This window comes from Camelus bactrianus, chromosome 22, assembly GCF_048773025.1.
Source record: "Camelus bactrianus isolate YW-2024 breed Bactrian camel chromosome 22, ASM4877302v1, whole genome shotgun sequence".
NCBI lineage: Eukaryota > Metazoa > Chordata > Mammalia > Artiodactyla > Camelidae > Camelus > Camelus bactrianus.
In genome coordinates this window covers 8538702-8566423 of record NC_133560.1, presented here as the reverse complement: position 1 = coordinate 8566423, position 27722 = coordinate 8538702, and the positions used below count along the sequence as shown (strand labels likewise).

The 27722-nt window shown below is 52.3% G+C and overlaps 1 protein-coding gene across 2 annotated transcripts in view; it reads left to right on the top strand.

Moving 5' to 3' along the window:
* The window catches only part of HRH2 (histamine receptor H2), a 45173-nt gene extending 17905 nt beyond the window's left edge, over positions 1-27268 (top strand). The window contains exons 2-4 of one of the 2 annotated variants that reach the window (XR_012501539.1): positions 4026-5609; positions 12464-12591; positions 24386-24518. Coding sequence is in view for 1 of the 2 variants with exons in the window: in XM_074350264.1 (XP_074206365.1) it covers positions 4534-5609; positions 24386-24554 (1245 nt within the window). In the remaining variant the exon portion in view is untranslated. Of the gene's footprint in view, positions 1-4025; positions 5610-12463; positions 12592-24385 lie in introns of both variants that reach the window. The other variant, XM_074350264.1, reaches the window with a different exon arrangement.
* Positions 27269-27722: the final 454 nt, after the last annotated feature.

Here is a 27722-nt window from a genome sequence, read left to right as displayed (position 1 = left end):
CCCCGGGGGGGTCGTGAGGGGCGCTGCAACCCATGAGCAAATTCTTCAGAAAGTGGCTTTTCAGAGGCTCTTGAGGCAAAGATGAGGTGAGGTAGGAGGAAGCGGTGGGACGGTGCATAGCTGCAGCGTCTGGGGCCAGCCTGAGGCAAAGGGGGAGGAAGTGGCCGAAGCGGCTTTAGTGACTTTTCACACACTCACACACACAGAGAGAGAACCCATCATTATTTAATCTGCATGAACAGGGGGGCAAGAGCTAACGTACACTGTATTGTTTCTTCAGCTTTTTGTGTGTTTGACAATTTTCACTCTAAAATGTTGGGGGAAACGGGCCCATTCTCACATATCCTTTCAGACGTACAAATAGGGCCAATCAAATGCCGAGATGAGTGCCCTTAGGTTTTCACAGTGGAGAAACCACACACACACACACACACACACACACTCACACACACTCCATGTACCCTGGACCTCTCCCTTAGATAGACAACCAGAAACGTTTGCTGGATGGGTGGATGGATGGATGGATGGATAGAAGGACGGAAGGGTGGGTGGATGGAAGGCCCGAAGAGGTGGTCCAGATCCAGCCCCTGCTGGGGGACAGACCCAGAGCCATGTGAACAACCTAAGGCGGCAGGTGCCACCAGTATAGCTCCATACAAAGTGCAGGGGAGGGTGCCCCTGCTCGCGGGCGTTCAGGATGGCTTCAGGGAGCTGGAGCTACAGGCATCCCCTGCTTTTTGAAGGTTCGCTTTATGAAACACCTGCATTAGTACCTGTTTCTGCTAACCAGAAGAAGTCCAGGGATTTTCGCTTTTACGAAAAAAGGTGAAAATAGCGTTCAGGTTTGTTTTGCATCCAAGTCGTTATAAAGGCAACCTGCACCCCGAGTGTGGGGTGACCCCACCAGGCTCTTTCCCCGGGAAGTGCACTCAGCATCGGCTCCAGGCCGCCAGAGCCGTGAACTATCTGAGCATCTGTGCTTTAGCTCCATTCCCCGTGCGCATCCATTAGCAAGAGGTGTCCTAAGGTAACCGCTTCTTCGCTTTCTGCCGTTTCGGCTTTTGAAGGGTTTCGTAGGGATGCTCAACTTTCGGGTAGTGGGGGAACCCTGTGTTTGAGCTGGGCCTTGAAAGGGCAGTAGCTGAGAAAGCGGGACTCCGGGAGGTGGAGACCTGCTGCTTTTGAGCAAAGGCCCGGTTGCCTGAACAGCGCGGTTAGGGGACAATTACAGGGCTATTGGGCGAGATCCACTTGGAGGGACAAGTTGACGTCTGATCCAAGGACCGGCGTTGAGGCAGACCGAAGGAGTGTGAGCTGAGTGTGCATCCAGGCTCTCTGGCTACTTACTAGGGCTGTGACATCGCTCGGCCTCCCCGAGCCTCGCTCTCCTCGACTGTTAAATGGAGACGGTGATTCCCCTCACTCGCGTGCAGGACGTCACCTGGCCCTGGTCCACCCGACAGTTCCGATGCGCCATTGTTCGTAGCACCCTTCCCGGGCTGGTGGACTTTCATGTGGTTTCTTTTATGTGCTTGCCCCTGGCAAACCGCTCACACCGACCTCCTTCTTCGTGGGTCCTCTCATCCTGGTGGTTGTATTGCCAACACTAGGTGCCCAAAAGAATGAGTCAGATCTGAGTGATCTAGAGAGGCGTCCAATATATAACGGGAATTTTAAAAGAAAAAAGGAAAGGAACTAGTGGGGTAATATCTACAGATGTATTAAATAGCATCTGCCTGTGTCTGGCACACAGAGGCCCAAAGAATGGAAGGTCCCCACCACACCAAACAGCCAGCGACAGTCCCCTCCCCATCTTGAGGCCATGGGTATGCCATGGCCCAAACAGTTGGCCCGTCCTGTATACCTTGGTTTGCTGCAATCAGCTTGTCATTGCTTTTGAAGTTAGAAAGGAAAGTTCCAGAAAGTGTTTTTTAGATTAGCTGTGACAGTGACCTTGGGGTCCCGTGATCCTCTAGAACCATCCTTCTTCTCCCCACAAGGGACAAGATGAACTGAGCTCCGTGCAGAAGCTCCTGCCTTCACCAAAAGGTCACTGGAAACTTCTGGGGCCGAGGCTGTAAAATAGAAACGTAACAGAAGTGATCCTTCTTTTGAAACTCTCTGAAAAAGGAAGCCACCACTGTTCTGTTAATCATGGGCCCCCCAGCGCATGGAACCATGTTTGGCACATTGTAGGTTCTGCAAGAAATAGTTGCTGAAGAGAACAGAGGGAGGCAGGAGGAAGAGGAAGGAGGGAGGGAGAGAAGAAATTAATTTTTAATTATGTGAGAGGCTGGTTTGTGCAAATTTGAAAACCGCCAAGCATCAACTAAAATGTCAGTTCAAAATACCTAAACCTGGCTGTTAAGGAAACACAGAGAAAATTTTGATCAGAAATAGATAGCGATTCTCAAAAATAGAAAAACAAAAAACCACACTCTGGCTGCTACCCCCCTCCAAAGTTAATTAAGTGTGGCGGTAAGAGCCATCCTGTTTGGGCTATTTATGTAATGAAAAGATCGTCTGAAAAGAAACCCCAGAGGCCCAGTCCGCTAGGCTAGGTGGCTGAGCCAGCTGGAGTGGCAGAAGGTGACCAGGAGCCGTGATCCCTGCACCAACAGACTGGTTATGATTAAATGATGCTTCTCATATTCAGATTGCAAAACCGCTCCAGGCAAGAGTCTGGGAGAGGCTTAAATTATGTCACACAGTAACGAGCTTGTTTCTGAGAGAGTTTCCGCTGTCAACTTGATTTTCTGCACACTCCCAGATCCCAGGAGGTGGCCTGCTGGCTGCTCTCTGGAAAGCCAGGATCAGCTTGAGAGCAAGGGTCCGGGAATCAAGCAGGCCCTTCCCTGGTTTTGCATCAATTAGAATCGTAGCTCATCACCGCTAGGAGGGGGTTAAACCTTCTGCTGAAGTGATGTCCGCAGCGGGACAAGAAGGAGGAAGGAAGAGAGGGCAGTTGGAGAGAAGGAACTAGAAACCACCCAAATACTTGTGATGGGGTGATGATGGACTAATGTACAGCCATTAGAAAGGTGGAGCGAGGAGGGAGGGCGTAGCTCAAGAGGTAGGGCATGTGCTTAGCATGCATGAGGTCCTGAGTTCAATTCCCTGTACCTCCATCAAAATAAATAAATTAGTAAAAAAAAAAAAAAAAAACTTAATTACCTCCCCCACAAAAAAATATTTTAAAAGAAAGATAGAGTGAGTTCTGTACCAGCTGACCTGAAAAGTGAGGTTCACAGAGACATCTGAGGCAGATGTGGGGTGGGGCTGCCGTTGGCAAACTATGATAGCAAGCTAAATCTGGTGTCCTCTCCCTGGCTTCCTGCAGCCCGCAAGCTAAGAATAACTTTTACATTTTTAGCTCAGAAATGGTTTTAAAGAGTTTGGGGGGAAAATTCCAAAGAAGGAGACTATGTTATGACACGTGAAAACGATGTGAAATTCCCGTTTCAGCAGCCGTGGTCTGTCTTCCTGGCACACGGCCACCGTCACTCATCTGCCCGTTGTCTTGTGGAGGTGTCCTCACGCTGAACGACAGAGCTGAGTCGTGGCCGCAGAGACGAGGCTTGGGACGCCAAGCAGAAAATGTCCTCTACCTGGCCCCTCCCTGAAAAAGTCTTTTGGTTTCTGGTTTAGAGTGTGATGACATTCTGTGACACAGCAGTGTGAGATGCTGTTCCCCGTGCTTTGCCAGAGGAAATGTATTGCCTTTGCTTATTTTTCATTCATTTTATCATTTATTCATCAGACGCTTAGTGCCTACCTGCAAGGCCAGGCACTGGGACCCAGCAGGGGACAAGCAGAGGCGGAGCTTACAGTCTGAGTCCTTTCCCCTCTCTTCCTCCCCCTAGGAACCCTGATGGCCTTGGTCCCTTCTAAGGAGAGGTACGGGACTGGCTCCATGCCTCCTGGTGTCTTGCAGGGAGGTCAGGGTCCAGGAGGGTTCGTCGTGAATCGGGCCACACTCTCGGTTTGGTTTCCGGATGCTCAATACTCAATCTTTGCATTTCCAGCGCGTGCTCCCCAGCGCACCCCACAGGGAGAGGCAGGAGTGCCCGACCCCCGTCATGTGGGCGGGAGCAGCTGTCTGCGATGGAGAAGGCTGCAGCCCCATCTCCGCCTGACGCCTCCCGCGTGAGGCCAAAGCCACCTTCAGACTCATGCCCCAGGGCCTCAGCCTCTATGCAAAACCTGGACAGTGGAAATCAGCTCCAGTCCCGGGAAGAATCCAGCTCTGCAGGGGCCGATGTGAGGAATGGGGTTTGAACTGGGAACCTCGCTTCAGAGACTAGCTTTCCTTCTTCATTCATTCTCATGCCTACCACCTCCTCACAGACTGCTTTATTAACTTCTAGGAAAACAGCACCCAGGTCAGTCATTGTAGCCTCCCCACATTTGGACACTCCTTTTGGCTCTTTTGGGCAGCCTGGAGCCCAGTGGTGACATAACTTACACGTTGGGGACCTGCAGGAGGAGCAGCCCCGGGGCCGAGGGCAGGAGGAGGAGCCATAGGGCCCCAGCATGGCATCCAACAGCACGGACCCCTCCTCCTGTCTGAACCATACCGCGTTCAGGGTCACCGTCAGCTTGGTCCTCACCGCCCTCATCCTCATCACCATCGCCGGCAACGTGGTCGTCTGCCTGGCGGTGGGCTTGACCCGGCGGCTGCGGAGTCTGACCAACTGCTTCATCGTGTCCCTGGCCATCACTGACCTGCTCCTCGGCCTGCTGGTGCTGCCCTTCTCGGCCTTCCACGAGCTGTCTTGCCAGTGGGGCTTCGGTGAGGCCTTCTGCAATATCTACACCAGCCTGGATGTCATGCTCTGCACGGCCTCCATCCTCAACCTCTTCATGATCAGCCTGGACCGGTACTGCGCCGTCACGGACCCCCTGCGCTACCCCGTGCTGGTGACCCCTGTCCGGGTCGCCATCTCCCTGGTCTTAATTTGGGTCATCTCCATCACACTGTCCTTCCTGTCTATCCACCTGGGGTGGAACAGCAGGGCGGAGACCAACAGCACCAATCACACCATCTCCAAGTGCAAAGTCCAGGTCAACTTGGTGTACGGCCTGGTGGACGGGCTGGTCACCTTCTACCTGCCCCTGCTGGTCATGTGCATCACCTACTACCGCATCTTCAAGATCGCCCGGGATCAGGCCAAGAGGGTCCATCATATCAACTCCTGGAGGACAGCCACCCTCCGGGAGCACAAAGCCACAGTGACTCTGGCCGCCGTCATGGGAGCCTTCATCGTCTGCTGGTTCCCCTACTTCACTGTGTTTGTTTACCGTGGGCTGAGAGGGGACGATGCCATCAACGAGACCTTCGAAGCCATTGTTCTGTGGCTGGGCTATGCCAACTCGGCCCTGAACCCCATCCTGTACGCCACACTGAGCAGAGACTTCCGCACGGCGTACCAGCGCCTCTTCCGCTGCCGGCCCGCCGGCCACGTCGCCGACAGAACTTCGCTGAGGGACAGCAGCTCTCAGCTGAAGAGGAATCAAAGCCAAGAACCCAGGTGGCAGGAAGAGAGGCCCCTGAGGCTCCAGGTGTGGAGTGGGACAGAGGTCACGGCCCCCCAGGGAGCCACAGACAGGTAACTGCTAGGGTTGTTTGTGTGTGGGATGGGGACCCGAGGGGGTCCCACTCATGGAAACCATTCAAGTGGCAGCTGTCCCCAAGGTGCTGGCTGGAACATTATGGGTTGGAAATGCCTCATGAGCACTTTCCAAATCTCGTATTGTTCCTTCCCCCAAACAGAACTTTTTACCTCCATTCTAAAAGAGGCAAGTCCAGACTCAGAGAACTTGGCCAGGGTCACACAGCTGGGATGTGACTAGAGTTCCCTCGACTCCAGAACTTGTGGGCCCTTTTTTCTAGCTACCTGGTCCTTATAGTCAGGAACCCTAACTTTGAGACCCAACCCTGCCACTTACTTACTGGTCCTAAGTGTTCATCTGAACTGGCCAGGACAGCCCTCCAATGGCCATGCATTAATGCTACCTCCTGCAGGTTCAGTCAGAGACCCCACTCGGCCCACATTCATTGAGCATCAGCTCTTACTTTGGGGGTGCTCCAGTGCGGGGAGGAAGGCAGAGCCTTGAAAGCCAGGCTTGGACATTGTAGTGTAGGTCTTAGGGGAAGATGAGAGGATTAGAAGCAAGGAGGGGGTAACCCAGGCACCTCTGTGCCTTGGAAAGAGGGCTCTGGTTGCCCCATAAGATGTGGACCACAAGGATAAGATGAGGACGTCAGTGAAGGGGAATGCGGCTCTGGTCCATGACAGAGGAGAGCAGAGAGGAGAGAACAGAGCAAAATCTAGGAGGCTATTGAAAAAACAAACAGACAAAAAGGCTTGGAGACCATTGACTCTCCAGGATGCAGGAAATGCAAGAGACAATGCCCTAGGATTCAGCCTCCAAAGAGATGCCCAGGCTGAACAGATAAACAGGATCAGAATGAGATTTAGATCAATTCACTGGTGACAAAGCCCATGCAAAGTATTAAGGGGAACCCCACCAAAGACTTGAGTGGCCCCAGGGAGCTCGCCCGCGGGGAGGAGGGTTACAGGTGGGAGGGAGCCCCAGCTGTTGAGATGAGTAAATGAAAGGGTGCTGGCAGGACAGCAGACATGCGGGTGTTCAATATTACTTTCCTTTCTCTTCCCACAGACCATGCCTTTGCCCCCCCCCCCCAGAATGCTGGTCCATGTGACAAACCCACTCATTCATTCATTCATTTATTCACTCATTCATTCCCTGATTCATTCATTTGCAAACATTTGTCAGCTTCCCATCCCATGCCGGGAACTGTGCTGAGTGCCAGGGATGTAGAGGTGACGTTTTCGGCATCTGCTGTGGTGCACTGGGATGGAAAGGCAACTGCCCAGCCCTGATCTCAGCTCTGCCCTCCTCGCTCTGTGGCTTGAGCGAGTCCCTGCCCGTCTTGGGCCTCAGTTTCCTCATCTCGTAGAGGGTGAGGTCTGTCCTCAGGCAGCCTGTCCGGCTCACCTCCCAGAGTCGCCTGAAGTACACGTGAGCCAGGGGATGCAAACAGGTTTTAGGACCTGCAGTGGGGTACTTGTCTGCTCTCGAGTACTGAGCGTCAGACTCCAGAAAGGCTTGGATGGGCACTGCACACCCATCCGCTCTGGGTGCCAGTCCCTGTGGAGCACTTTGGGGCTGAAACTGACCAAATGGTCCCCTAGGCCTCGTGTAACTCTGGTCCTTGCATCGGCCAGGTGTGGAGTGTCCCCATGTAGACTTGGGTCCCGGACCCTCCCCCTCCACTGCTATGCTTCTGGAACAAGCTTCATGGCTCCTGCATCCAGCCTCCTCCTGGCCTTCCAGCCTCTAGGCTGTCTCCCTCACATCCACCCTCCAAGTCACCCAAAGGCGCCTCTCCAGAACGCCTGTCTGGAGGCTTCCGCGTCTGGCCCTGATCGCTAAGATGACCTTGTCCTTCCACGCTCCCTCACTCAGGAAGCAGCCTCTGGTACAAAGCTAATTTTGTTCACAAAGCAAACAAAGGGCAGAGCACGGCGGGTGTGGACTCTGCAGAAGGCAGTTACACATTCAGTCTAGTCATCAAACCACTTCCTACCGCTCTTACCTGTGCGACCTCAGGTTAATAGGCCACCTTGACCCCTAATCCTTAGGGAGACATCCAGCGAGCACTCACCTGCACCGACTAGGTGCCAGTTTCACGTTTGTCACTGTTTCTATGTATTAATCTTTCTGTGGCGGCATCCTTCACCCACCCCCGTGCTGGGTGCAAAGGGAGAGACAGCCAGCCCCCCACCCCACGCCATCACTCTCACCACCTGCAATTGCTCACAGGTGGAGGTGATGGTCTGGTTAAGGAGCAAACTGGTGATGGTTTGGTGCAGCACATGCCAAGGCTTGAAACCCAGTTCCTGAGGCCCCCAGAGGAGGCCGTGCCGGGAGCAGACCTCTGAGCTGAGCCTTAGATGCAGCTGGGAAAGACTCGTTCCTCCAGGGTGGTGCTGGACCCTTTAGACCCGTGGCCCCGTTTCATTCTCTACACCACCTTGTCAGGTAGCTGCTTGCTTAGTTTCCACTTTGCAGATGGGGAGACTGAGGCTCAGAGGAGTTAAGTAAATTGGTCAAAGGACACATGCTAGTGACTCTCCCGAAGCCAAGATCTGAGCAAAAACAGAAATAGCAGCCCCCGCTACCGACTGCCCTCTGGGGGCCAGACCACCAGCTCTTCTGACTGTTACGGCCACCCTGACCAGCAAGGCCAGCTGGGAGGCCGTGCCTGCCTGGGTCACACACAGCAGCTGCAGAGCAGAGAGGTTCGGCAGAGACGCATGGGGAACCAGCTGAAGGGCTTCACGCTATGGTTGTGGGTGTCGGGGTCCAGGAAGCCAAGAACAGCCAGAGGTTGATTTTCCAAAGGAGGCCACCAGGGCACCCAGGGACTCGTGTGGCCTCCACAAGGTTGGCTCCCAGCCCCCCTGATGACCGATAGTGTGTCCTTCCTGCTCCCCATCTGAGGACAAAAGCCAGCAATGACCTGACAAAGAGCCCTTATCACAACCAAGGAGGCGGGGGTGTCTGCCTGTGCCAAGAATTCCAAGGGACGGACCCTACCTGCCCTTGGCTGCTGGTGGTGGAGGTGAGGGGCGGGTGGGAGACAGTCAGCCCAGGAAAGAGTGGCAGAGCTGGCTGGTCCTCCCTTCCCGGAGGCCAGTCAGCAGCCACCGCCCCACCACCCCCTCCCGCCAGCAGGATGCTCTGTCTGCCCTGCCCTGACCCAGACTGGCCGTCACGTCTCCCCCTCTCTGATCCCAGGTGGCCAGCCTCACCCTCTCTGCTCCACTGACCCTACTCAGTAGGCCCACAGCTTCCACCAGACACAGGCCTGCATTAGGTTCCCAGGTGGGGCTCCTGTAACCAATGACCGTGAACCTGGTGACAGAAAACAACACAGATTCCTACCCTTACAGTCGAAGGGGTCAGAGGTCTGAGATCCAGGTGTTGGTAGGGCTGGTTCCGGAGGCTTCAGAGGACAATCCGTTTCCTTGGCTTTTCCAGCTGCCGGGGGCCACCCTCACTCCTTGGCTGGTGGCCTGGTCCTCGCCTCACCCCCACCTCTTGGTCACATCTCCATCCCCTCCTTTGTAGCCAAGTCTCCCTCTGCCTCCTTCTTTATTTATTTATTTTTAATTTTTTTTAAATTTCTTTTCCTTTTTTAAAAAGGAAAAGCTGCAGTTTTCTTTTTCTGGTGGGAGAGGTAATTAGGTTTATTTATTTAAATAGAGGTACTGGGGATTGAACCCAGGACCTCGTGCGTGTGCCAAGCACATTCTCTACCACTGAGCTACACCCTCCCTCTGCCTCCCTCATCTAATAAGGGCACTTGTCATTATGTTCAGGGCCCTCTGGGATATTCCAGGATAACCTACCCCTCCCAGATTCCTTAACGGAACCACATCTGCAAAGCCCTTTTCGCCATATAAAGTAACACTCCCAGTTTCCAGCGATGAGGATGCGGGTGTCTGGGGCCATGTTCAGCCCCTACAGGTCCCAGCTCCCTGAACTGGCATTAGAGGCCCTTCATGATTTGGTCCCTGACCACCTCCGGACACCATCCCCAGGCCCACGCCCACCCTCCAGCCCCACCCAAACAAGCCACTCAGAGTTCATTCATTCACTGGCACTCACCAAGGACCTGCCCGAAGCCGGCGCTGTTTGGGGGGCTAGCAGTGAGCAAAGCAGGGGTCTTCGTCCCTAAGGGAGGTTATTCCAAGGCCGTAGTTCTCAAAATGTGGGCCCCCGGCCAGCAGCCGGGGCTTCTGGAAGCAGCCCAAGCCCGTCTGCCCCCGAAGCCAGGCTCGTTCCATGCTGACATGCCGGACTTGAATTTAGCCCAGACTCAGAGCTAATCCCATAGCCCACAGATGGGGGAACTGAGGCAGGTGACCTCTCTGAGGCCCTCAGCAAGCTGGGCAGGGGCTAGGAGTAGACCCCGTCTCTCTGGATCCCTGCCTGGGCCTCTTGGGTCCTTTTCCCAGACCCTGGCTGGCCCTGCTAATCTCCCGAGGCAGGGGGACAAGATTCCCGGGGACCTGGAGTGTCGGCAGTCTCCCTCAGGGCGGGGCACTTCCTTGTTCCTGTGGAGCCCTGGTACCCATGGTGGTGATTCTCCCCAGGCCTGGAGGTTGGAGTCAGAGCTCAGGAAAGCCCTCAGGAGAAGATGCCCAAAGGGAGGCAAGGAGCCACAGCTGCCCCGCTCCTGCCAGGTCCTATCAGCTCTCTCCCCTCACAGGCCTCTGGCCAGCACTCCCAGGCCCCTTCCATCTGCCCTCCTTCCTTCTGCTGCCAGAGGGACCATTTTCTCCAGATGGGAACAGGCTTCTGCTCTGCCCCACAAGGTCCTGACCTACAAGGTCCTGCCCTGCCTGACTCTTGTCACTTCCCTGACCCCTCCCTCTCTCCGTCTGGGCCCCTAGGTCATCTCCCCAGGCCATGACTTGTCCCACCCCATGCACCCTCCTCTCAGCCTGGACAGTCTTCTTTCCCCTCCTGGTATCTCCCATCTGTTCTACTCCCCTAGACCGTAGCTCCCTGAGGGCAGGCCCACATCTGTATCCATCACTGCTTAACATCTAACACTCTGCCTGGAGCCCCAGTAATATCCATTGAGTGGATAAGTGAATGAATGAATGAATGAATGAATGAATATCTTGTTCTAGGTCCCCAAGAGCCTCAAGAAGTGACTCACACCATCCCCCCTTTAGAGATCAGAGAAACGAGTTTCCCAGAGGAAAGTTCCAGGAAACTCCTGGGAGCTCAGAAATTCCTGGTTCCCTTTACTAACTTTGGCATCACCCCAGGCCTCCCTCCAAAGCGCAGTGTCAGCCTCGGGCCTCACAGTGGCCTCCGCAGCTCCGAATCACAGAGTCTGCTGGTGGAGGGAGCCTCGCCTCTACCCCCGCCCCCAGGAAAGGGGCAGGGATCCCCGGATGCAAATCCAGAGTTTAGGCAGCTGGGATGCGGTCCTCTGTGGCTCCAGCCCGCCGAGCCTAGCCGTGGGTTGGCCAGCGGTGGGAGGCCCCAAGGGGAGGGTGGGGCTGGCTTTATCTTTTGCTCCAAGTTCAATTTCTTCTGGCTGAGGAGATAAAAATTTGCATGATTGACGATGTACACATACTTCTTAAGAAGGAGCTGTTTGCTCAGAAAGAAAGTTTTGCATAATTTAGTCCTTCAAGAGCCCCAACTTTTTTGCTTGCATCATTTGGGCTCTAAAAGTCTAACTTTGTGGCTCATGGATTCCAGGATTTCTGAACAGGTCTTACTTAACAAGGACTCTTTGCAGAGGCGCCTGGAGCCGCTGCCCCCACCGCACCTCCCACCCGGGACCCTGGCTGCCCCCTGCACGCTGGCCTCCTGCTGGCTGCTGCTTGTCCCCTCTGCCCTCTGTACCTGGCGGTCACACCACAAGGCTCCTGGGGGGTTCTCCTGCTCCCGTGGGGAAGCTGGGGAGCCCGGTGTTTGAATCCTGGCCCCACCACTAGTAAGGGGTTGAGTGATGTTAGACAGGCCGTGGATAGTCTGAGCTGCAGTTTCCTTACCCAGAGAACTATGATAATTATCAGACCTCCCTTGCAGAGCAGTAAAAATAAAACCAGAATAAAGGAGGCGGGCACTGAGCACAGTTCCCTGCACGTAGCAGGGACTGGAACAGACGTGACCCTTCCTTCTCAGCCACCCCTCTCTTTCTCTTTTACTTTCTTCTCATTTTGTCTCTTTTCTGTCATGTTCTTTCTTTTATGTAACAGGCGTACTGAGATATCCTTCACGTGCTCTGTGCATCATTCGTTTCAAGTGTACAAGTCACAGGTTTTTAGAATATTCACAGAGTCGTGCAGCCACCACCACAGTCCGTTTAGAACATTTTCATCACCCCCAGAGAAATGTTGTAGCTTTCAGCTGTCGCCTCCCAACCCCGCATTCCCCAGACAGCCACTAATCTGCTTTCTATCTCTGTAGACTTGCCTCTTCTGGACATCTCAGATGACCCTTGGGCTTTTGCGGCTGGCTGTTCCACTTAGCGTAATGTTTTCCCAGTTCTTTCTTTATTTTCTGCCTCTTCTTCCTTCCTTGCTTTCTCCCCCTCTGTCGTGTGTTTTCTTTCCCTCCGGCTGTTTCTCCCTCCCCGCTCCCCTTTCCCCCCGTGGCTCCTTCACCGTGTGCTTGGGCTTTCTGGCAGCTCTTGGCCGTCGGGAGGCCCTGGGTGGGGAGTTCCAGGCGGGAGGCTGCATCCCGGACCCCCAGGCGGTCCACGTCCCTCCCGCCTGGCCTGCTCCGATGGGTTCCGAGCACCCGTTCGCAGCTCCTGCGGGGCCCGCACTCCAGCACCGCCGTGGGCAGAGCAGATGGGCTACAGCGAGGAATTAATCCTTTTCATCTTCTGTCTCTTCAGAGAGTTTGGGGAATGAGACCCCCTCCCAGCCCAGGAGAGGAAGTCAGGGAGAGAGGAGGTGGGAAGCCTTTTCCAGCCTCAAAAGTCAAGGAGAATAAATCGTGGCCCCCCCAGGAGTCACTTGAAAGGTAGAGAACCCCTCATTCCCCTCCGCCCTGGTGCCTGTGCCTTTGAAGCCGGCTGGAGGCCCCCGCTGATGCCCAGCCATGCCCCTCCGTCCCTCTGGCTCTGCACAGACCCCTGCCCTTTCCCTTCCTTCCCTTCCGGTTCCTTCTGACGCACATCTGACAGGTCTGCCGCGGGGCTGCTTCCCCAGGGCTGTGATGGGGAGGAAAGGGGTCGCGTGCCTTCAGGGCCCCCGCTAGTAGCTCTGTACCCATAAGAAAAAGGTGAACACTCTGGGTAAAAAAATTAGGAGAAGGCCCTTTCTCCAGGGGACCCAGCCCCGGGGCGCACAGCCCTGCAAGCAGGAGGAGGTTTGGATATCAGCCCTGAGACCGCGGGTGCAGAGAACAGCCTGCACAGCCGCGGGGAGGCCCCGCAAACCTTCCCGGCTCACAGGAGACGGCCCGGCGTAGGGCAGGGCTCGGCAAGCCTCTTCGGCCAAGGGCCAGATAGCAAATACATTAGGCTTTGTTATGTTCTCAGTCCCCACTGCTTAACCCTACTGGTGTAGTCCAGAAGTCATCGCAGACAATACAGAAATGGATGGGGGTGGCTGGTTTGCAGTCCAACTTTATTTATGGGCACCAAAATTTGAATTCCATATCATTTTTGCGAGTCACAAAATGTTATTCTGCTATTCTTTTTTTTTTTTTTTCCCCAACCATTTCTACAAAATAGATGGTGGGCTGGATTTGGCCCACAGGCCATCTAGTCTGCCAACCCCTGGTGCAGGGGAAAGAAAAGGGTGTCAGTTCCCGGCCCAGCACTTGCTGGCTTTGTGACTTTGGGCAGGTGGCTTGCCCTCTCTGAGCCTCAGCTTGCTTATCTGCAAAATGAGGATACAAATATCTCCCTGGGAGGACTGGATGAGGCTTAGCATCGATTTATGCAAAGCGCCTGATACAAGGTAGATGCTTGTAAGTGGTAGTCCCTTCCTCCCTTCCTTCCTCTCTTCCTTTCTTTTTTTCTTTCTCTCTTTTTTCCCCTGTGGCCCTTCTGTAAAGGAGCAGCTGAGAAGCCCAGGGCAGACTTTGTGGATGTGTGTATCAGTTGTGCCACTGAGTTGTTCAACTCAGGCCTTAACCCTGAGCCTCGTGTCTGTCCTGAAAATGGGGACTGTCTCAGGGGTCCAACATTAATCACACGTAAATACTTAACAAGAGAGAGCAGTTGGGCCAAACCCTCCACTGTGTTTGTGTCGAGAATCTTCTGCCAAGGGCAAGAAGGAACCTGTTTTTCAGACTAATGAAATCTCTCCGAGGGTGAAGGCAGATTCAGTGAAACGTGTCCTTGTCACGGCCTGAGCTTTGTGCGCCAGGGCCACGGGCAGACGGGGGTGCAGGCTGGGTGCAGGATGGGGCTTCTGGGAGATGGGGGACCCAGGTTTCTCACTGCCTCTGCCCTGGCTGGCTGTGTGGCCTTGAGAAGATCACGTCCCTCTCTGAGCCCCCGTTTCCTCATCTGTCAGAGAGAGCTAAAGCTTCTAGCAGCCGGTGCTGCTCCCGGGAAAACGTCAGTGAGTCACAGGGCTCTCTGTTTTGGGGTGATGCTGTGTGTTCATTAAACCTATAGCTGCTCTTTGTGGCTTTGTCAGGGGACAGGGATGGGGTGTGCCTGAGACCTGCTGGGCATTTTAGGGTGTCTACAGCCACCCTGAGGCTCTCCTGGAGTGTGAGGACCATTTGCTCCCTGTCCAGAGACGGGCAGGGAGGAGGGGGAGTTTGTCCCACCTGCCAAAAAGTGGCAGATGGCTCTCCTTGCCTGCATCTGATCTTACAGGAGGGTGCAGCCTTCGGGGAAGACCACAGGTTTTAGGACTCACTGGTCCGTGGTTGAGTCACAGGCCTTCCTCACTCCACTGCATGTCACTGTCACCCTGGGACAGATACTCTGGGTGGGCGGCAGGGTGGTGCTGGGTGCCCAGAGGGTTCTAGGAACTTGTCTTTTCCTCACTGACTTGGGAAACGCAGAAAATTTATAAGGATTTTATTAGCATTGAAATGGAGCATTAAAATTGAATGTCAAAGAGAAACTCCATTCCTGTTTCATCTCACATGACCCCTGAAGGCACGCTCTGCCTGCCCTTTCTGTCTCCCGTGAGCAGATGTGGTCTTAATATCATAGCAACCAGAGCACCCACACGTGGAGTTCCTCAGCAGGTCTCTGTTTCAGGAGCTGCTGAGTCCTACTGATTCATTCATTCATTCATCCCTTAGCGCCACTTCCCTGCGGGAGGTGGGAGCAGGAGTGGAGGGGGCCGCTAACAGAGCTGTCGGATGAGCAGGGAGGGGATGAACCCAAAGCCTCATTGAAGGGGTGATGTCTCAGCTGACTCTGGAGGGACAAGCAGGAATTTTCTAAGCCAAAGGGCAGAGGTTGGAGGCACCATTCTCATCAGAGGAGTAGCCTGTGTGGACACTGGAGGTGGAGGAGGCGAGGAGGGGGAGGAGGGACCCACAGGCAGTGGTGGCCGTGGTCTGTTGAGAGAACGCTGGGGGCTGACCTCCCCATTTTGTTGGCCAGCTGACCGTGGGCAGGTACTTCCTTTTCTAAAACTTTGTCACCATCTGCAAAGTAGGACTGATCATTCCAGCCCCTCCCTCCCAGGGCAGGGGAGAGGACCAAGGGCATTAATGCCTGTGCTGGGGTGGAAGCTCAGGGCACAGGGCTGAGTCCACTCAGGTGCTCAGGTGTCAGGTTTTTGTTTCATTTTGCTCTGGGCGTCCACAGGCCACCATTTCACGGATGGCGGGAAAACGTATGTTTTCCAGGTCAGGGGATCACAGTCACTTCCAGTTGTCAGCATGGTGACTTTGGAGTGTCTGAACAGCAGCCCCTGGCGGTTCACTGGTGGGGGAGGAGGTGCATGGGGAGCCTCAAGATTGACTGCAATGCTCCCCTATTGTTGTCTTGTGCCCTTGTCTCCACATTATTTTGACTATTTTCAGCAACCTTGTTATGAACATCTCCATGCGGAGAACATTTTGTTTCTTTCAGATTATGTCCCTAAAAACTGAGTTTCTAGAACAAGAATGACTGGTGAAAGGGGAGGGATATTTTAGGCTTTTTGTTACAAGTTGCTTAATTGTTTGTTAGATTGGCTGGACGGGCTCTGGTGACGCCAGCCACATCTGAAGGCACCACTTCCTGGGAGTCACACCGGGGGAGGGTCCTGGAAATGTCGTGAGAGGGGCTGATCAACGCAGAGGGTATAGTCGGCAAGGAGAAGGGGTCCCTGGCATTTAGGGATGGACAGAGGGGCAGGGAAGAGGGGAGAAGAGTCTTTGATGGGGCTGAGGACTAACCCTCGGAGAGGCGAGCCTCCGTCCAGGGCATGAGCTGTTCAGAGACTACAGAGCAAATTAAGTCTCAAATCAAAAGGACCAGTCTGGGGATGCCAGGCCCTGAGCCCAGGATACAGTGCCGGACCAGGATGACCTGGGGCAAACGGCAGTCTTTGACCCTCAATTTCTTATCTATGAAATGGGCGTGACCCTTCGCCTGCCTCCCGGGGGTGGGACGGAATGAGTGATGGGAAGTGACTGTGAGAGTTGCCTCCAGTATGTGGGTTCTTTTCCCATGAGTACCCACTCGTGTGAGTTGGCAGGAGCTATGGGGTTGCCTTCGGTTTTAAAACGACATTCCAGAGTCTCAGGGAGAGGATTGCGCGAGCCAGCTAGTCTCCAATGGAGGTTCCTGGAGGGTGGGAGCAGCGAGCGCAGGATCTCCTTGGGACTGGGGACATCTGAGCATGACCCAGATTCCACGTGTATTGGACAGGGAAGGCGGGCCGGGAATCTCCGTCTCTGCAGGTGGGCCAGGCTGGGGTCTTTCAAGACCCCACCACTTATTTGCTGTGAGTTCCTGGGCAAGTGACTAAAGTTTTCTGGGCTCAGATTTCCTCATTCATTGGAAATAAGAGTATCAGAAGTCTATCGTCCGTGTCACATGGATAGTGTGGAAGTTCAGTGTTAAGCACCCTACCCATGATGACTCTCATCATGTTATCATTCTGCCGTCTTGGTCATGAAGCATTTAAAATATATATGATCGATAAAATGAGCAATGGCTTCTGCGCCACTCAGTGCTCCCCATGCACACCCACTGACACTCAGATGCACACAACCCCATGCACACTCAGGCACTGGCACACACAATCTTGGGTGTTCACACACACACACACACACACACACACACACACACACACACTCATACCCTGAGCTTTGAGACCAGCTACCCGGCCCTGACTATTAGCCCTCGGTCCTGCTCTGTTGTATTCATTTAGCCTGGCTCCCAGGAAGGAGCATGCTGCCATGGGAGGGGAGCAGACCTCGGAGTCAGCTGTGGATTCACATTTGAGCTTTGTTACTGAGTGACCCAGGGGCATCGCTTACTCGCCCAGAGCCTGGGTTTCCTGGTCTGTGAACTGGGACCCCTGCACTTGCTTTAGCGTGCAACTAACTAGAAAAAGGATGCCGAACAACCCCACGCGTGAGCGCTCAGTAAATGCGCCCTTGTCAATCAGTTGCTCTTCATTCAGGACAATTCACAGATGCCAGTTCTTTGCCAGGCCCCACGGGACTGCTGGAGTCACAGACAAGCCTCCCTTCGAGCTCTGGGTTGTGGTCCCAGGTTGTGACCCACCAGTGTTCCGGGGTGTGTGCCCTGGGAGGCTCCTAGTAAAGATCCCTTTCAGGAGCCTAAACCCTGACCCTCGCCATCTCTTTCCCATGCCAGGAGGAAAAAACAAAACGGGACAATTGTTTGTGGCTGTCACCTATTAACCAAGTCCCAGGGGGCTCTGCGAGTGCCTTTCTTGGATACATTTCACCTTATTTGGCATGAAAATGAACTTTGTTTTTGCAAAGCTCCTTCAGGAAGTCTTTGCCTTGCTCTTGAAGCTTGAAGGACAGAAGGAGAGCTCCGTCTATGGACTTAGGATTGGGCGCCCATCATCTTGCCCTGGCCCTCCACACTTCAAAGCAGACGCTGGTGCTGGCAAACCTTCTGTGCTTACTTCCAGAAAATTATGAGAAGGCCACTAAAAGATCAAAAAGATCACTTTTCTCATGAGCGGAGGGTGGAAGTTTGGTCATTTCAGCCAAATTCTAGGTTAAGACTGGTTTGTGGTAGAAAACAAACTTCTGTGAAGATGTTACCAGTGTAAGTTTGTGTGTTTGATGTGCCTGAGGCCAAACAAACCGAAACGTTGGCATTTGGAGCAGAGAATGGTTTATTGCAGGGCCAAGCAAGGAGAATGGGAGGCTCCTCCTCAAAACACCCCAAACTTCCTGAAGGGTTTCAGCAAAGCATTTTTGAAGGCAAAGTGATGGAGGGGTGCCCCGGGGTATGTGATTGGCTAGTGCACAATTCTCTGATTGGTTGATGGTGATCAATCCTTAGGCGCCAGAAAGTCTGGGGGCCACGTGCTCATGATCATCAAGTAGTTCATTTCTTCCTTTCATTCCCTGGTGGTTTTAGCAGCTGAAAAGCTCAGGAAATAGGCATCAGATACTGGCATCTGGGTACATCAGATAGGAGCTCCAGCAGAGAGTATGGGGGAGGGGTCTGTCCCTGGAAGGCCCCCTAGGGTCCTGCTTAGTTACAAAGATAGCACCCCCAAGAGTGGGCTATAGGTAACTTGGCATCCTGAAATTTCCACCTCGTAGCTTATTTTAGGACAGCTGGAAATTAGAAGACACTCACCCCTGATTTTGGCAAAAGTTGAAGGGAAGGTGATGACACGTGGTGGGTTCTGTCTGGCTCCCAGGGCACTAGAGAGCCACTTCCCCTTTCTAAGCATCTCCACTTCCCTTTCCTCAAAAAGGAGAGCAGAACAGTAACCCAGTTCCCAGGATGTCAGAGAAACTGCCCATCTGGGGGGTGGCGGTCCTCCCAGGTGGTTGGCTGCGGGATTCGCGAAGGCCCGGGTTCAGCAATAAGCCGCGACTTCAATACAGAGTTCCTCAAGTTAATGGCTGTACCCATTGTGGGAAACAGATGGGGAGAGAGCGGAGGAGAATCTTCTGGAATCTCTAAACCTTTCACTTCCTCCTATCTCTTTTCATGGCTTCCACAACTTTGAACCTGGCTCATGACCATTTGTCAGATGAGGAAGTGGGATTCTGTAGGGAGGCGGAGTTGTCTGAGACCCAACAGCAGGGGAGTGAGGGAGCCTCAAACTGAGAACAGGACTCCTGGTTCCAAATCTCACATTTTTTGTTACTGAGTCCAAGCTTGCACTGCTCTCCACAGGACAGACTAATAAATAGACAAGTTATTGGGGCAAGGAATAGTGACTTTATTCAAAAAGCCAGCAGACCAAGAAGATGGTGGACTGGTGTCCCAAAGAACCATCTTCCCCGAATTAAAAATTCAGGCTTCTTTTATACTAAAAGGGGGGGGGGGGGTTGGTTGTTGCAAACTTCTTGGTGTCAGAATCCTTTGTTCTTGCAGCTGCTCAGATAGATCAGGTCATGATGTTCCTGTAAATTTCCAATAAGACAAACACTATTTTCTGTTCTGCAACTCTTTATCTCTATATTTATGGAAAAGAGTTATACCTTTAAAGGTCAGAGCTTTGAGAATGGGCCATCCTGTGTATTTCAGGACATAGGCAACATTCTTAACTTGTAACAGAAGCAATAGGATACAAAGTTTAAATTAAAAGGAACAGCTCCAATATGAAGTCATATTTGTTCTTTCCTGTTACACTTTGTCCCAATCATCCTAGCACAGGGCTGGTGCTCAGGAGGTATTGGCTGAAGTGGTAAACATCCCTCACTGTCCTGCAGTTACTGCCCACAAGACTCTTTGGGGCTAGTAGCAGTGGGAAGGTAAATATAGAAATAAAGCTAGAATGAGACACCACACATGGGGTAAGGGCTGCCCAGCAGCCAGGGAAAGGGCTTCTGCTTCCAATGATCTGTGAGCTTGGGAAGCTGGAAGACGGGAGAATCACGATCTACATTGAGACGTACTAGGTTGTTCATTCATTAGCTCACACACACTATTGAACACCTGCTATAAAGTTGGACGGTGGGGTGGATGAGGAAAGATACAACTCCTGCCTTTAGTCTGGGAGACAGACAGACAGGTAAATTGATGGTTAATCCAAGGAAGTAAGTGCCTCCGCAGAGGGGTTGTGGGAGCCGGGAGAGAATCAGTAATCCTGGGAGACCTCAGAGACAGCTGCCCAGAGGAGGTGATGCCTGAACGGAACCTTGAAATGGAAGTAGATGTTGCACAGCAAAGAAGAAAATAAAGGAATTCAAACAACGGGAATGACACGTGGAAAGGTGCAGATACGAGAAACAGCAGAGTGATGTGCTGTGGTGATTCTGTGTGATCATTTGTACTATAAGCCATAGAGGGTGATGGAAAGGGCACTGGCAGTCACTATGTAGTCCTGTGAGGTAGCTGTTATTCATATATTTCACAGATGAGAAAACCAGGGTTCAGAGAGGACCTGAGCAGGGCTTCTCATACAAAGTAGCGCTGAAACTGGGTCCTGACCCCTGGTGGCTGATCATATTATAGCATCCCCCATGTGGAAAGACTGAGATTCAGATTCAAAGAACATTTATTTAGGAATGTTGTTAGTCAGGACAGTGTTAACGGTCAGTAGTAAAAACCCAGTTAAAAGAGTCTGGGCTTGGTGGAGGTATAGAATTGGCTTATAGAACCGAAGAAACTAAGTGTAGCTTTAAGCTGGATTCAAGTGCTCAGACGCCGTCATAAATTTGTCTTTCTCCAGTTTTCAACCCAGTTTCACCCTGTGTTGCCTTCATTTTCAGTTAGTCTTGCCATGGTGCCACCAGCAGAACATCTTACCATCTTAGCAGCCCTCATGGAAAATACATCCCTCTCTTCCTGTTCCAACAGAAAATTCCAGGCTTAAGTTTGATTGGCTGGATTGGGTCATGTGTCTGCCTCTGTACCCAGACCCAGAGGCGGGCCAGTGAATAAGAGGTCAACCCCACTTCACCCACATGGACAAAGAGTGGGGAACTTTGGATCCCAAAGAAAAGTCAAGGTGCTATTACTCAGAGAAGGGGGGTTGATGATGGGAGGGTGGAAATGAGATGTTTACCATAAGCACTTACTGAGTGACAGACACTGTATTACGTGCTCTCCTGGAGCCCCATTAACACCTCCTAGCCTTAAGTGTCAGGGCTCAGGGACAACGTGTGCCATGGGGCCGTGAAGGGAGTCAAGGAATATTGAACCTACTAGTATCCCTAAATGTGTGTAATGTAATAGATTCTACAGAGTGTGGGAATCCAGCTTAGTCTCTCAACCCAACGTACACTTGGTATGGATGGCAAGCTAGAAAAGGAGGAAGGGCTTCATGCCTGTGGACGTTATTAAGTTAAGTATGCATGGTAAAAAATTTTTATAAGGGGACTGACATTCCAGATGGTAAGAAGGAAAGAAAATGAGAGAAAAGGCAGTTTAAAACAGAGCAAGAAAAGACAGAGGGGAATTTTATAAAAGATGGATCAAATATAAAACACAGGATCACGCTGAAGAAATTAGTCAACATACATTGGTAATCACTGTACCTGTAGGTAGGATAAGCTGATCAATTTTTTTTAAATGCAGATGGTTAGATTTGATGTTTTAAATCCAAAGAAATATTTTTACAAGAGCTAGACTTAAGGAAACAAAAATGTTGAAAGTATAAGGAAAGAAAAATAAAACATTCTGGACAAATGCCAACCAAAAGAAATCTAAGTAGCTATATTAATAGTAGACAAAGTGAACTGTAAGCAAAAAGTATTACTGAAAATAAAGCTGGCCACCATATTTTCAAAAAAAGACTCAATTCACTGGAAAAACTCTAAACTTGTATGTACCAAATAAACTTGCTTCAAAAAGTAAAACTGATGAAGTATAATTGACAGAACTACAAAGAGTAATTAATCATTAACATCATAAACAAACAGTATTAAGAATGAAAGGGAATATTAATATAGATTTTGCAGCAATTAAGAAAGATAATAAGAACATTGTGATCAGTTTTATGCCAAAAACAAGGGAAAACTCAGATGCAGTCAACAAATGCCTAGCAAAGCGGAACTTGCCAAAACTGACTTGGGAAGAAACAGAAAACCTAAAGGGTCCTATAACCATTAAAAATAAATAAAATGGACGAAGCACCAGTGCTGCTTGGTTTTGCCAATGAGTTCTACCAAACACTCAAGGAACAGATCCTTCCAGTCCTCCACAAAATCCTTCACAGGAGAGAAAAAGGGAAAACACTCCTATTTATATGATGAGACCAGAATAGTGTAGATTCAAAAATAAGTATGAGAAGGGAGATGATAAAAATGAAAAACAACTCAGTGTCCATCAACCGGTGAACAGATAAATAAACTGGAGTACCTTCCATGGTAGGACACTTTATGTCAACGAACGTGAGCTGCAGATACGTGTATCAACACAGTTTAATCTCAAAAACATAATGTGAACCAGCAACTAAAACAAGGAAGCTACAGGGGGAAAAAAATCTTAAAACATGAGCCCATTTATATAAAAATAAAATGCAGGCAGAATAATACAATATATTGTTTAGGGACACATACATATTTGCTGAAACAAGTCCGATCCTGGTAAATTCTGTTTCTTAACCTAGAGGTGGTTACACTGGTGTCCATTCATATTCTTTAGTATTTTAAGCCACGCATATGTGGTTTTTGATGTAGTCTCTCTGATGTCTTTCATTTAAAAATACTTAATGACAGCATCGACATGTAGCAGAGAGATGTCTGAGAAGGGGGGGTGCCTGAGATGTTTATTTTCTTTGTTTTGTTGGTCTGTATGTTCTGAATTTTTTACTAAGCACATGTGATACTTCCATAATAATACTATTTCAAGTGATTTTTAGAAGAAGGGAAGTCGGTATTTCCTAGCCTAGGGCTAGCTTTTCTTCACTAATTTCACTAATTTCAGCGCAAGTCATTTTATCAGACTTCCATCTGGAGTGACAATCCAAGGGTAGCTACCTGCCTGCTCGGTCAAATATGTACACTGCTGGCACGGAGAAGGACCGGAGCCTCTGACGTGCCCGGGCTGCGACCTTGAGGTCCAGGTGAGGGTGGGGATTCTGGGGAGGGAGGCGCTGGCCAAACCCACAGGGGGAGCATTGGCTCAGCCAGAACATAACACGCTTCGGCATTGGCTGTGGCTGCTGGCTGTGTCCTTGTTCACAAAGACCTACAAAGTCAGGCACCCAAATCTGCATCTCCCATCTGATAGACTCTTCAGGGGAAGCACAAGGCTCTTTCCTCTCTCCGTGGAGAAATAAGCTTGAGTCTTCTGGTGGCCAGATGACCTTAGCAGATGAGCAGAGGCCAGACACGAGCTTCACGGGACACCCAGAGGACCCGCGATGGGTCTCAGGACCACAAGAGGGGTGGCTCCTCTCTTGAAGCTGGAAGAGGAAAGCTACCACTCCAGTCTAGACAGGGAAGTGAGAAACTAGGTAGCGTCTGTGGTCTTAGAACTGAAGCCAGATTTTGTCCTGTCATGGAGATGACCTGGGGCAGAGTTCCCAGGGACAGCATGCGGTGCTCAGCTTTTCCTGCTTTGTGGCAACGGTGAGCGGGAATGGGCGGGGCTCACCACAACACTTCCCAAGCCACAGCTGCTTGCAAACCCCGTTCCCCATGCAACCCATTTGCATTCTGTGCGCTTAAATCTCTACACCACCTGGCTGTTTTCACTGAAATACATTTATAAGAAAACTTTATATCATCACCATAAATGGAAATGCAGTATCACTCGTGGCAAATGGAAAACACTTCTGAACACAAATACACTGACACAAAGCCATGCCATCCAAGTCTGGTCAGATCCCATTGCCTGATTAAAGCTCTGAGCCTGCTCCCACTCCCAGATATAAAGGCAGACTTGCGTGCTGGATGCTGAAAACACAGGTGCACCACGCTGCCTTTCCCTCTGACCTCAGAAAGGCTTGAGAAAAAAAAAAAAAACCAAAACAATAAAAGAACTCTCACTCACTGAAAGTAGTAGAAGAGGAAAGCAGGTCAACCATCCACATCTTAAGCAGAGGCAACAGGGCAGAGAATTCTGTATACTTAGAAGTGGGAGGGAGCTTCATCTCTCTGAAAATATATGTCAAACACTGGGCACTTGGCTAACTTACCTTCAGTGACCTTCAAGCAGATTGACTCAACAGCCATTAACTTGAGGACCTGCTATGTGCCGGCCACATGGTAGGGGTTTGAAAGGCAAGCGCCATGTCTTCAGGGACCACACCTTCTCATGGAGAGACAGGCGTGTTCACAACTGGTATTAATGCAGGGCTGAATAAATCTTTGTATCGTCTTCTCCCAGGCTTCCCCCAACTGATGCGAAACACAATGTAGATGTTCAGGAATCATTTAATTAAGACTCAGAAATAGCAAATGTTAATTGGGCTCCTACTATGAGCCAGGCAATGTGTGGGATACTTTTAAACATATCTTATAAACTTAATCCTCTTAAGAATTGGAAGGGTGGTTATTTTTACCTCTATTTAAGGATCAGAGAGGTTAAGTAACTTGACCAAGGGCACACAGCATGTTAGAAGTTGACTGGGGATTTAAAAGCATCTCCCAAATACTCCCCTTGTGGGGTGAGGGAAGAAGTCCTTATTGCACGTGGGTGGTCCCCTGTCCCATCCCGCCGCACCTTTCCCAGGGCCTTGCTCAGTGGTCACCCCAGCCCTGACCTGCATTTGTGTCTCCCCAGGAGGCCGGCGCTGTCCTGCACCACGTGCTCAAGCAACCTTCTGAGCTGCTGCAAGAGCCTGTGGGGAATTAGGCTCCTCCAGAGACATGTGGGAGGCCCCTCGGAAGAGCAGCTGGGGGAGCCGCTGTCCAAGGAGCCCCCGAGAACGCTGCCTTCCGAGGCTGTCTAGCCTCGGCCCCAGGACACTGAACTTACTGCTCCTGGTCACCAACATTTGACTCCTGGAGCCACTAAGGACCCAGCAGCCCCCAAAACCATGGAGGACACACCCTGGCATGAGTCTGGGGACTCCCGGAGCACACGACGGGCGCTGGGGTCCTCCGGCCCGGGGTGGAGCAGCCTGTTCTGCGCTCAGCCTCCCCTGGGTCCAGGTCTGCTGAATCCCGCGGGTTCAGAGCTCACATTGGTGCTGGCCCTGGGTCATGAACAGAGACGCGGGGCTTTCGGGGTTGTGTGCACGGGCGTGTGCTCGGATGTGCGTGCGCAGGAGCACACGTGCCCTCTGAGCACGGCCGAGGGTGTTGCCATAAAGAGTTAGCCTCTCACTCCCTCGCGGGTTCTGTGGGATGAAGGGGAGGAAGGGAGGGGGAGACAAAGGAAGGGAAGGGCATTAGCCTTTAATGAACACCTGCCGTGTGCCAGGTACGCCCTCTGCATGAGCACACATAGTCCTTACCATGTGCGGCAGGGATCACTTTATAGGGAAACTGAGGCTCAGAGAAATACGGGGCCGTCCCTAAGGCCACTCAGCTAGAAAGTGTGCCTGGCACGAGGGAGGCACTTGAGAAACTGTTGTTGAAGGAAGGAAGGAAGGAAGGAAGGAAGGAAGGAAGGAAGGAAGGAAGGAAGGAACGAAGAAATGGACAGACAGGATGATGGGTGGAAAACCAGGCTTCAAGCCCATGCTCTTAACATGACATTAAAATGGCCTCTCAAGAGAGGCCACGATATTTCCTTGACTCAGGTGACCCTCTCGCTCTCACCGCCCAGACCCGGAGCCTGGGGCTGGGAGGGTCCCTTCATGCTGCAGTACAGATCCTCTCTGGTGCTTTCCATCCACAAGGAGTGGCGTGGGGCAGGCCTGCTGGGGAAAGTGTGCGGGCAGCAGGGAGGGACAGGTGGCAGCTGGAAGGGGGCAGGACAGGCGTGGGTGGGGAAGTTGGCCCCCAGCGCCCTCTGCTGGATGCGTGACGTTGGGCGCCGCAGGGAGCGCCCCTGAGCAGCTCTTTATTCCTCTGTGGGCGGGTGCGCTCCCCTTTCCCATCTACGGGGGTGGTGGAGAGACCCAAGGAGGTGGAGGAGATGACAGCCCCGGAGACATGAGGGTGTCCATGGGCCCCCTTGTCGACCACTGCCCCTCCCTGAGTCCACTCTTCCCTTGGTTCCAAGACCCCCTCGTGGTGGCCTCCTCCCCGCCCACCTGTACCTCTTCAGTGGCTCTTGCCGCCCACCTCCTCTCCCCAGCCATCGACGCGGCCGTTCCGAGGCTCGGTCCTGAGCCTCGTCCTCTCACTGCCACTTCTTGCCCTCTGCGGCCACGTCTACACTCTCGCATCTGAAGTTACAGGAGACTCACCTCTCAGGAGGTGACTCAGATCTGTACCTGGAGCCCAGGCTCCTTTGGGACGCTTTCGACCCACTCTCGACCTCACTGTTAGCAGGTCCACAGCTGCAGCTTGGCCATCTCCCTGCACCTGCTCCGCTCCTGAGGCCCCGCTCCTCAGACAGAAGCCCTGCCACTGGCTTCAAAGGCTGAGGGTCAGTTTTGACATCGCCCTTCTCCTGGCTCCTCATGATCCATCCTCTCGAGTCCAAGCTCCCACAAGTACCCACCGTTTACCTGGTTCTTTCCGGCTGCTCTGTCTTCACTCGGTCCCACTGCCATCCCCTCTGTCAGGACAATTCAAACAGCTTCATGACACCTCCCTGTGCTCCCCACTGGCCTCTTTCCTGTCTGGTCTCCACCCAGCAGCCACTGTGGGCTGTGCGGTGCAAACCCAGGGAGAAACCCATCTTCCACGTGGCCCACAGGTCCCACGTGGTCGGCCCGATGTGTCCCTCCAGCCTCCATTGGCCCCACACCCCCTCCGTCTCTTCACCCCACCCTGCTGGCCTTCTCCTTTGGTTTGTTTACCTCCCTGCTCCCTCCAGCAGCCAGGCCACACGTAGAGCTCTTTCCATGCCTTGGAATGCTCATCCTGCCCTTTCTGCCACGGGATCGCAGCTGAACCATCACTTCTTGAGGGAGCCTTCCTTGACCCTCCCTGTTGGGTCAGGCCTCCCCACACACATCCCCAGAGCCATCTTCAGAACCATGGGCATGGCTGTCATTTATAGTCATCTGTGTGATTCCTGCCCTGTCTGTCTCCCCCACTCAGGAGGTCGTGAGTCCTGCCTGTATCTGTTGACCTTTGTCTGTCTAGCCCCTGGAAGACTGTTCAGTCTACAGAGTAGGAGCTTTAAGCAGCTTATCTGCCAACATACACCTGAAGGCACGATTTGCCCCCATGACCTCCCCAGAGATGCTCAGTCTCTTGGCTTAATTCCTTCCCGAAACTCCAGAATCCCCTCCTTGGAAGTTTTCCTAAGAGTCTGAGACAGGTAGGTCTCCAAGTCATGGCCAAGTAGTTAGAGCACAAGACTAGCCTAGCTGATCACGCTCAGCAGGTCAGGGCAGAGGTCAGGATTCCCGCGTGCCACCTGCCACGGCAGGGACTCCTTCAGGTCTGTCTCTGAGCCCTGCCCCGCCTTCCTGGAGGCCTCCTGAAGCCCCGACTGGCTGCAGAAGTGGGGCGCATGCTGCTAGAAGAGGAGCGTCTGCGGTGGGCCCCCAAATCCGTGTTGCGTGTCACCATCGTGTTCCAATAAAGCTATCAAAACAGATGCTGCCTTGAGGGTTTCGTTTTTCACTTCCTGGTGAGGAAATGCTCCCCGAACTTCATCATCCGGCATGTCTCGGTTTAGATAAAGAACTATGATAAAATGTTGGGGTAAAGGCCAACTTGGAAACTGCCTTAAAAAGTGAAAGCGTTCTCAGGAAACTAGGTCTCACCTTGAAACATCCGATTGGAAATGAGGGACAGACTGATGGGAAGGATCAGGCCTTCGTCCTGCTCACCTGGTGAGCCAGGTACTCGATCGGCCCTCAGCAAGCGTTTGTGGAATGGAATATTTCTGAAATTGTCAGATCCAGAGATGCCTTTGTTAGGTGGGAGGAAAAGACATCTTTAAAATGGAAAACTTGTCCATCGAGGAAAGTCCAGTCAAAGAGGAGGTGGGTGAGGTGTAAGTGAAAAGACCACGTCAAAGAAAATATTCGCAGATTCGGTGCAAGGAC